The 10,384-nt window shown below is 37.2% G+C and overlaps 1 protein-coding gene across 1 annotated transcript; it reads left to right on the forward strand.

Moving 5' to 3' along the window:
- The first annotated feature begins 219 nt into the window (after positions 1–219).
- pr (6-pyruvoyl tetrahydrobiopterin synthase purple) lies at positions 220–8,439 on the forward strand. The gene is made up of 3 exons (XM_083131712.1): positions 220–379; positions 6,060–6,139; positions 7,068–8,439. Exons 1-3 carry the CDS (start codon positions 306–308, stop codon positions 7,352–7,354), a joined length of 441 nt encoding a protein of 146 aa, XP_082987838.1. The 5' UTR covers positions 220–305; the 3' UTR covers positions 7,355–8,439.
- The last annotated feature ends 1,945 nt before the right edge of the window (positions 8,440–10,384 follow it).

Raw genomic sequence — 10,384 nt, forward strand, 5'->3', positions numbered from 1 at the left:
AAAATGTTATATGATGTGATGATATGTACAATGTAAGTAACAAACCATATGAGCTACAAGTTATATAATGACAATACTTTTAGTGAAAGATTACAATTACTGGTTTCACTGTAGAATTCTAACTTTTCAATCTAACCATAGCCTAACTATTCTATGATCTAACCTCCAGATGATTCATTTTCTTGGATGTAAACTAAGATCGGGACAAATTGCTACATCTCCAATGATTTCCCTTAAAAAAAAAAAAGTTGTGTTGAAATCAGCTGGAAGAGGAAACTTGTAAAATAGCGCGTATTGGAAATATCATGTCTATAAACGCGGTTCCAATTGCATATTTGACAAGAAGAGAAGTGTTTAGTGCCTGCCATCGTTTGCACAGGTAGAGGAATTATTTAATTAATTGAATTGCTACAATTACACCACCCCCCTTCATGTGGCAAATTAATGCGACCATTTTACACGGATTTTCTCTACAAACGAATTATATACATATCTATAAACACAAACTGAATAAATATTGGATACATTTCTGTGTCCTTTGTCCAGAACGATTTTCTATCTCTCGCATATTTTCTTACTTGAGTAGGTAAGGCAGGTCGGGTTAGGTGCTCTTGGCATTATAATGAATCTGAAAGTTTGTGGAGGTATTTGGTAAAATTTTCGTTTCCCCAAAACGTCTTTTTTCAATTTTATAGGAGAAATTACTTACCGAAATGCGTTTATTTATACTTTAGGAAGGTCTTGGAATTTTGTTTTTCCCTCGTTGATTTTTTTTGGCGGTAAATCATGTAATTTTCGACATTAATTTCATTCCGATGCACGAAAGCTGTTCCCTTGCTGTCCGTCTACTACGTGAACCAAATATTTGCGAGCGTTTCATGACGTAACAACCGGTCAGTGTTTCCAAATACGCGGTTTTGTAACTGTGTAACAGTTATAGAACGTAAATAAACCTGCGTGACTGTTCATCATTTGTCATAACGAACTTGCGACACCATGACGTGCAAAGGATGCCTGGTGAAATTCGATGGGGTTCAAAATCCAGTACAATTTGTAACTCAACATGGAATTTTAAGGAGGGATTTGACAATTCCGGGAATTTCTTCATTTTGTTTGAAATTCGGTATACTCACCAATTTTGACCTCGTAATCACGTATCTGCAGTTAAAATTTGGCGCTCACACGTGGAAATAGCAAAATAATCTCAATTAAGTTCGTATTTCCACACCCTCGATTTCCGAATTTCCCGCCGGTTCCGGGCTCCGCCCCTGGGGTAATCGACTTACCGCCCCCAACCGCTATCGCGGCCCTGCCTCCGCTCCGCTCCGGCTACCCGCCTTTTTCTATAGACTCCCTGTTAAGGGCATGTTAGAAATTGGCCGGATTCACCTGCACCCAAATAAGCGCCAGCAGTTAAAATTTGGCGCTCACACGTGCAAATAGCAAAATAATCTCAATTAAGTTCGTATTTCCACATCCTCGATTTCCGAATTTCCCGCCGGTTCCGGGCTCCGCCCCTGGGGTAATCGACTTACCGCCCCCAACCGCTATCGCGGCCCCGCCTGTTTCTATAGACTCCCTGTTAAGGGCATGTTAGAAATTGGCCGGTTTCACCTGCACCCAAATAAGCGCCAGCAGTTAAAATTTGGCGCTCACACGTGCAAATAGCAAAATAATCTAAATTAAGTTCGTATTTCCACATCCTCGATTTCCGAATTTCCCGCCGGTTCCGGGCTCCGCCCCTGGGGTAATCGACTTACCGCCCCCAACCGCTATCGCGGCCCCGCCTGTTTCTATAGACTCCCTGTTAAGGGCATGTTAGAAATTGGCCGGATTCACCTGCCCCCAAATCAGCGCCAGCAGTTAAAATTTGGCGCTCACACGTGCAAATAGCAAAATAATCTCAATTAAGTTTGTATTTCCACATCCTCGATTTCCGAATTTCCCGCCGGTTCCGGGCTCCGCCCCTGGGGTAATCGACTTACCGCCCCCAACCGCTATCGCGGCCCCACCTGTTTCTATAGACTCCCTGTTAAGGGCATGTTAGAAATTGGCCGGATTCACCTGCCCCCAAATCAACGCCAAATTTATACGTGAGCGCCAAATTTTAAGTGCAGATTCGTGATTACGAGGCCCAAATTAGTAACTATCCCAAATTTCAAACAAATCAGATAAATATCCTGCATTTTAACAGGAGATTCATGATTAGGAGGCCAAAATTAGTTAGTATACCGAAAATTAACAAAATTGGAGCCTTTCTCTATATTGTCAATTCGCTCCGAGTAGGTGGGAAAAAAATCCAAAGTTCGTCAGACTTTTTCTTTGACATCAAATGAGAGTACGAGACGTGTATTACCTATTTCACAATCAGTTGCTTTGATTTATTTCAATCACTTATCGCACAACACTCTTGCTACCTTCCGTTCTGACGTCAGCAGACTCAAGTTTATTTTTAGGCTAAAGGTCTATGTTGTTATCCATATCATTCAAATTTCAGTAACCACCAAACGTCTCTAATTCCCTTATTTTTGTATTTTTCACATTCATACTTAAGTATTCTGCATACTAGAACCTAGATATTTTGCTATGAAGAAGGTCGCAACACTGCATAACCACTGATCATGGACTACGCTAGTCAAGATTTCTCCGCCATATCGCGTGTAATGCAAGCAAAAGCGAACAAAATAAAAATACTCTATATTTCGAAAATTGAGACTATTTGCCTGCAAAAAACTAAACGCGAAATAGAAGAATCCTTACGAATGCAGAATATGTGAGTATCAATGTGAAAAATACGAAAATAAGGGAATTAGAGACGTTTGGTGGTTACCGAAATTTTAATAGGTATTTTTTGGTAAGACTGCAGGGTACTAGTTTACTATCCTTTGGACAGATTTCTTTATTTCTACAAAAGAAACTACTGACCGTAATAAGTTCCTGTAGCATTGTCGAACATCGGGAAGGTGTTTTGTGTGATGTGGGAATGTTTCATAGCTGAAATTCATGTTGTTCGTTGAAAATTAATTCTCCGACGGAGAATAGCTAGCCCCACGAACCATTGGCGTGTGGATAGGTTAGTTCTGTTAGGTTAGGAAACATAGTTAAAATTTGGTGTCGTGTTAGTATCAGGATCTAGAAATTGGAAATAATTGCGAACCATTGGCACGTGGTTAGGTTAGTTCGTCTCAGGCAAGCGAAAAGACCTATCAGAAAGACGTATTGGTAATGTGAAAAATTGCAATTAATTTCATCAAAACAACGTTGATACACCTTCAGGAATGTTCCACGAAGCAGATATGTAAGTACGAATGTCAAAAATTGACGAAACGAAAAAATTAGAGGTGTCCGAAGGAAAGTAAATTTTTACCTTTTTGGTAAACTGTCAAAGCCGGGAATCGGCTATAACTCGTTTATTCTGTAATTGTTGACATTCGTACTTACTTATTCTGCATTGCGAAAGATTGTTTAACAAGGGATTTCACTTTTTTTAGCGAAATTAGTATCTACTGTCGACATATCAAGTAATTATTGTTAGTTCTTTTCTCGCTTCCTGGTCACGCAAAATGGCGGGCAAATCTTGACTAGAGTTGTGTTTCAAACAGCAAAGCAGTGTTTCAACATTCTTAGAAAAATTCCATCATAGCTCTGCAAACCATTCCCGCATAGCCCCAAAACCATTCATGCATAGCCCCAAAAACCATTCACGCATAGTCCCAAAAAAACATTCGGGATAGTATGACCATCCACGAATAGCCCCAAAAACCATTCTGGATCGTATAACCATCCACAAATAGCCCCAAAAACCATTTACGATAGCCCCACGCACCATCACGGTAAGGTTAGGTTGCTTTAGGTTGGGCAATATAGTGAATAAACCGTGTGGTTGGAAACACTTACCGGCGATTACATCATCAGGCGCTCGCAACATTCGGTAAGTTCATGGATGGAAATGCAAGCAACAGCTTTCGTGCATCGGACGGACATTATTATAGAAAAATACATGAATTAGCAGCCAAATACATTGACAAATGCAAGAAATCACTTCTACGACCCTCCAAAATTACACAGAAACTCAATTCCGTACTTTCTCCTGTAAATTTGAAGAAATCCGATTCCCGGCTTTGATAGTTTTACCGATTTTTTTTCTTCAAAACTGTATCGCATTGTTTTGTGAACAAAATTTTAACTATGCTTGCCTAACCTAACCAAACCTTGCCGGAAATGGTTCGTGGGGCTATCTGTCAATGGTTTTTTGGGGCTATCCGTGAATGGTTTTTGGGGTTATTCAGGTAGTTTTTGGTTACGAAGGTTGGAAACACTGCATACCCACATGATGCACGACGCGACTCAAGCTGTACCCGCCATATTGTGTGTTACGGAAGCGAAAAATGAAGAACAATAATTACTGTTAATGTGAAAAATTGAAATGATTTTCGTGAAAATAGCAAAATGCCACCTTATAGAATCGTATCGCATTGTTTTGTGAACAAAATTTTAACTATGCTTGCCTAACCTAACCAAACCTTGCCGGAAATGGTTCGTGGGGCTATCTGTCAATGGTTTTTTGGGGCTATCCGTGAATGGTTTTTGGGGTTATTCAGGTATTTTTTGGTTACGAAGGTTGGAAACACTGCATACCCACATGATGCACGACGCGACTCAAGCTGTACCCGCCATATTGTGTGTTACGGAAGCGAAAAACGAAGAACAGTAATTACTGTTAATGTGAAAAATTGAAATGATTTTCTGAAAATAGCAAAATGCCACCTTATAGAATCTTTCTCAATACAGAATAGGTAAGTATGAATGTTAAAAATGACTAAATAAACGAGTGAGAGGTGTTCGGTGGAGATCGCACTGGTACCAGTCATTTAAAATTGCAAATTTATTATATTTTTATATGTATACATATATATACACAGTTGCTCACAATGTTGTTCGTACAGGGCAAACGTATCGGCAGAGTCGGATTTGCTAAAGAGCATTTACATAAGGATCATGGGACAACATGATCTTGTCCGATTATACCAAAATAAACCTGCATGGATCAGATGGTGTGACCAGAGTTTGGAGGAAGGCAAATATGCAGGACAATGTTGCCAATCCAATGCCTACGGTAAAACATGGTGGAGGATCCATTATGATCTAGGCCTGTATGTCGACTAAAGGATTTGGAAAACTTCAAGTCATTGGTGGAATCATGGACAAGCATGTCTGCAATAATATCCTGAAGAGTAACGTGAAAAAAGTGCCCAGCAGGATAACAACAGCAAACATATATACTTCAACAGGCTGATGTCACTCAAAGATTTTGATAGTAAATAAAACATAGAAATAAATTCAAATATATCGAATAAACAGAACATAAATTATGCAAAATCATTACCAAATATTATCGAGCGTATAAAAATGTTCACCGAGTTTGTCTTTTCATTTTCACTGAAAGCATGCACATGTTTCCACGGTGAAACACCAAACATGTCACAAAGACTTTTGACGTCAATTTACACATTGAGTAATATTTTCATGTTAATCACACCCAAATATGGCACCAACACAACAATTAGGCACAATCACAATGAGCAAGGGCCAACCCAACTTCTTTCACTATTGAAACAACTGTGAAAGAGCTTGCAATTCCAAGGTGCAATCACATGAGGGTCCTAGGAAGGACATCTCAGCTAATAGCTAATATATGGAAAATTTAAGTGACATTTTGCAAGCTTAACTACAATTCGCAAAGATAATACAAAACCATGATTTTTGCATGATAGGAATCAATTACATATAAATCCATTCCCTGCTTATTAAAAAACCAAAGGATGATACAGAAACAAACACACAAAAATACAAGCTGAATCTACAGCACAGTATTGTGTATGTTTTTATCCATTTCCACTTCCATATTTATATGCATTCACGGAGTCAGGGCAGCCATAGTGTGCAAAGTAAAGCATGAAAGTTAGTCCTCTGTGCAATCAATTACAACTTTATTGTTTTACTTAATTTATTTTGTTTGCAGTTCTCTCCTGCTACTGATATGTATTTCCTAATTTCAGCCCCTTTTTGAACGAAGAAGAGAACAAGGAGACTTATGGAAAATGTAATAACTTCCATGGTCATGGTCACAATTATGTAGGTAAGTTCTCCTTGGCAAGTCTTGTATTTTCTCTTATCATGATATATTTCAACTTCTGATTTCTAGATGCTTTTGTGAGTAATGCCCCACAGTTAGGTGTAAGATTCTTAGTATTTTTTATATTTTGAGTATGGAATGTCTTTTAACATCAAAAGGTTTCCAATGGCTGCAAACAATGAACAAAATAACTTTCGTAACTTACTTGTACAGAGTAAATATCATTCACATTATTAATTATAGTGAAATGCAAACAACTGCATTATGTTCTCAAAGTTCAGATGATTTAACTTCATAATCTGATCTCACAAATTGCATAATTTTTAAGTTTGTGTTCAGTGGACCTGGTTTTCCTTCTTCATAAATATTTTTACTTATACATTCAGTAAATATCTAATATATACATTAACTGAACTAATATGTTAACCAGGCCAACAGACCAGGGCCTGCCAGAGTGGTATTTTTATTGGGTGACATGTGGAAATCATAGCTGCTGTATTCCAAGTAACTCCACAATTGTCCTCAAGATGGTGGGTCAGTATCAAAATATGGGGTCTCCTACTGGAAATGGAACCTTGGACTGCTCACACCAATGGCAAGAGTATGAACAGAGGGTAAAGGCCCTAACCCTACATCCCCCTATATATGCCTAATGGCATAGTGCAAGTGCACCAGGAACTGTGCCTCTTTTTATATGGGATTTAGCCCAGTGATGATAAATTCTTTCAGTCATTTTATGATTAGTAATAATAATTATTACTATTGTCTCAATCCTGTTTATGTGTTTATGAATGCATATTGGTTGCTTGTTTCTAAATTGAGTGTAATGGAAACTAAATAAGGCTTAAACATTATGGGCATTAAATAATATTCTAATAGTGCTTGCATTGCTTGTACTACATCTTCACCACCAGTATTTTTGTTGTTCTAGTTGAGGTCACTCTACGAGGACCTGTGGAAAAGGAAAGAGGAATGGTGATGAATATTAATGACCTTAAGAAGTACATGAATGAAGCTATAATGGAGACAATGGACCATAAGAATCTCGATAAGGATGTGCCCTATTTTTCCAATACTGTTAGTACAACTGAAAATATTGCAGTGTATATTTGGAACAACTTGAAAAGTTTATTTCCTGATCCTTCTCTTCTTTATGAGGTAAAAGTGTATGAAACTGATAAAAACATTGTAGTGTATCGAGGAGAAGTAAGTTCTTGATATTGTAAATAATTAATGCATAATGGTGCTTGAGTTCAAACATTCTCAGAAGAAAATGTATCTTCGTTCACAATTCGATACGTGAATTATGTCATGAGTGATGCTTGCAGGTTGTTTTGTGTTGACATACATACTTCTGTTAATGTAAGTTCTGTCATGCTAATTCAACATTGGTAAAAGGGAAATGAACATATATTTTTTCTAAGCCAAAAATATTCTTAAATTCTTCTTTGCAGAAGTTAAAGAGGTACAATTCAAGCCAAATGTTGTACTCGAATTTCAAATTTAATTGTTGCAAAATATTACTGATTGTGAGCAGAACTCTAGATCATTGTTTTTTTGCTGCCAAAGCATTCAAACCTGGAACATTTGCTAAGCATGAAATAATGTTGTTGGAGTCTTGTTGGAGGTTAACATAACTTCTTCCTTTCCATCCAACTTTTTCCTGCATCTTTTGTAGTTTCTGATACTACCATTAAATACATGTTTCATTAAATCTGGAACAAATATGTTGTTTATTATTACAATTTATGGAATTTCAATATCAGATTATTAAAATATTTTGTTCTAATGGAAGAAATCTATTTTTGTAAGATTTTTATTAAACTCTAAGCTTATAGGTATTACTTTTTTAATTTTTTTTTTGGATTATATTGGGCGTGAAGAGTTTTCTCTTTGTATATTTATGCTCTTTTTTGTTACACATGTATTTGTTATGGTGTACTACATTGTGTATGCAGTGTTTATTTGAATGATTGTGTAAGCAGTGTTTATTTGAATGAAGATTCTCTACATGTTCGTGAAGTTATTCACCTGTAATTCTGATTGGTGTAAGTAGTATGAGCTTTTACAATAAAGATTACATACATTATTTAAGCAGATAAGTAATATTACATTGGAAGAAACATCATTAAACTATAAATATTGTTTTTGAGAATGTACTTAAATGTCAGTTGTAATAAATCTGTGTATATTACATTGATCTTTAATATGCATTTGGAGAGTGTTAATAAACTAATGACACTGTGCATACTCAACTGTACATTTCTTGTATGTAAGACTATGTTTGTATTTGTTGGAAGAATAGGGAATAAATGCATTTACATTCATGTTAAGGGGAAGAGTGATAATTTTGCAACAGTTGTGCATTTATTTCAATACCATCGGAATGGGCACTGCTACTAAAAAACCTTGACTATACAAGAGAGTATGAATTTCTCTCTATGTTGCATGTGGAAGCAGTTTTTTAAAGGTGATTATTAAGCTACACACAATGTTTGAAAAATATGATTAATAAGTATTTACAATCCCATGTATTCCTTATGGAAAATCAACAACTTCAAGTTAATCAAGCTAATCAAATGGGAGTTTCGACTTTTCCTGCAACTAAGACGTAGTTCAGTGTGTCCTTTTTCCGTCAATTTACTTTTCTACATCATTCAATGTTTGATATTCCCAAGAGAACGAATGAAATAATTTTCATAAGTGTAATGCATTTCTCCTTGCCTCATATGGCCATCCTGGTAGTGTTGCCAAACCTGATGTGCAAAAAAGTGCTAAATTTCACCTTCAATGGAGCTAAAGTTGACTTTCAAGGAGATAGATTAATGATTGGATAAAGTGTCTCCTAGGGTAACTTTAGGTGTCAGAGGGATGAGGGTGCTGCTACTACCATTAACTTTAAAGTGATGACAATTTATTCTTAGTTTTCACCATAGCGCCATCACCCATCTCATCATCATGACTGATGGTCATATGAAATGGAAAAAAAAAAAGAATTCCTGGATAACAATATTATGTCATCTTCACGTCAACCATGGTGCTAGAAAAAAGTAGCTAGGGATGTAAGTAGGGGTGGGGTGACATGACCAATGTAACAATATCACGTCACGTGCAAAATGTACACTCATGGCAAAAGTTGGTGTTGGTGGACCAGAGCCAGTGATGTCATCATAGTGCAGCATGGGGGCGGGTGCCACAGTTCACAACCAAAAGAGTGCACGAAAGAGACAGATCTGGCTCCAAAAGAGCTAAGTTTGCAACAGTGTTGCCCAGCTGCCTCAGAGAGAAGGACATCGGGAAAGTTGTCACTCTTCCCTTATTAGCTACTATTTCTCTTGAAGGCTAAGGGTCCCTTCAAAGTGGATTACTTGGGTCATCTGCACACCAGATCTGACATGACGAGTCACGATGCATCGCAATGTAACACAATGGGACATAAAACGACACGGCGAGTCACTTTGCTTCCAACAAAACTAAACAAATATTAATTATTATCAGTGCTTTTTTCTGGAAAGAAAGTTTCTGGTACAAGTTTGTTTGTTGTTATTATGTTTATCATAAGAACTGCTCTAAATATTGTGGTATATAAATAATCATGGATACATGTACTCTCTCTCTCTCTCTCTCTTTCTCTCTCTCTCTCTCTCTCTCTCTCTCTCTCTCTCTCTCTCTCTCTCTCTCTCTCTCTCTCTCTCTCTCTCTCTCTCTCTCTCTCTCGCACATATACATACATACATACACACACACCACGTATATATCTTTGTTTAAAATAAAATCCTTTTAAGCCATGCGTCAAGCTAACTTTGCAGCAGGTTTTATGTATCAATCTGCGCCAGAACTGAGCTCAGAATCTTCCCACCCAGTCTTTCCTCAACAGCCGAGCTGCTTACATCTCAGACACTGAGAAAATCCACAGTATTGCCAACCGCACAACACATCAAAACCTGCATGCATGTCGAGCGGAATGTATTTTTACTTCTCTTTGTCTCCTGAAACATATATTTTTTTTTAATTTAATGACAAGTTATTGTTTTTGGTTTAGGAAGAAATACATTTATGAAAAACTAGGTTGCTTTGTTCGCAATACATCCGTTACTGTAAGATACACACACACACTTCAAGTTATACCACTTAAAAAAGCATGATTTGTTATTGGTGATATATACAATCAGGTGCATTGTCTGTTGTTATTACTCTGGTTTCAATTTATGAATCACTTCACTAAACCAGGATTCAAATCTTGGTCTG

The sequence above is a fragment of the Lepisma saccharinum genome, chromosome 11, assembly GCF_977018435.1.
Source record: "Lepisma saccharinum chromosome 11, izLepSacc3.1, whole genome shotgun sequence".
Classification (NCBI taxonomy): domain Eukaryota; kingdom Metazoa; phylum Arthropoda; class Insecta; order Zygentoma; family Lepismatidae; genus Lepisma; species Lepisma saccharinum.

Bases quoted from the DNA above. Each gene is read 5' to 3' on its own strand.
- pr (XM_083131712.1), top strand. From the start codon at position 306: ATGTCTATAAACGCGGTTCCAATTGCATATTTGACAAGAAGAGAAGTG. The intron at 380-6,059 runs GTAGAGGAATTA...TCCTAATTTCAG, and splicing joins GCCTGCCATCGTTTGCACAG to CCCCTTTTTGAACGAAGAAG. The intron at 6,140-7,067 runs GTAAGTTCTCCT...TTGTTGTTCTAG, and splicing joins TCATGGTCACAATTATGTAG to TTGAGGTCACTCTACGAGGA.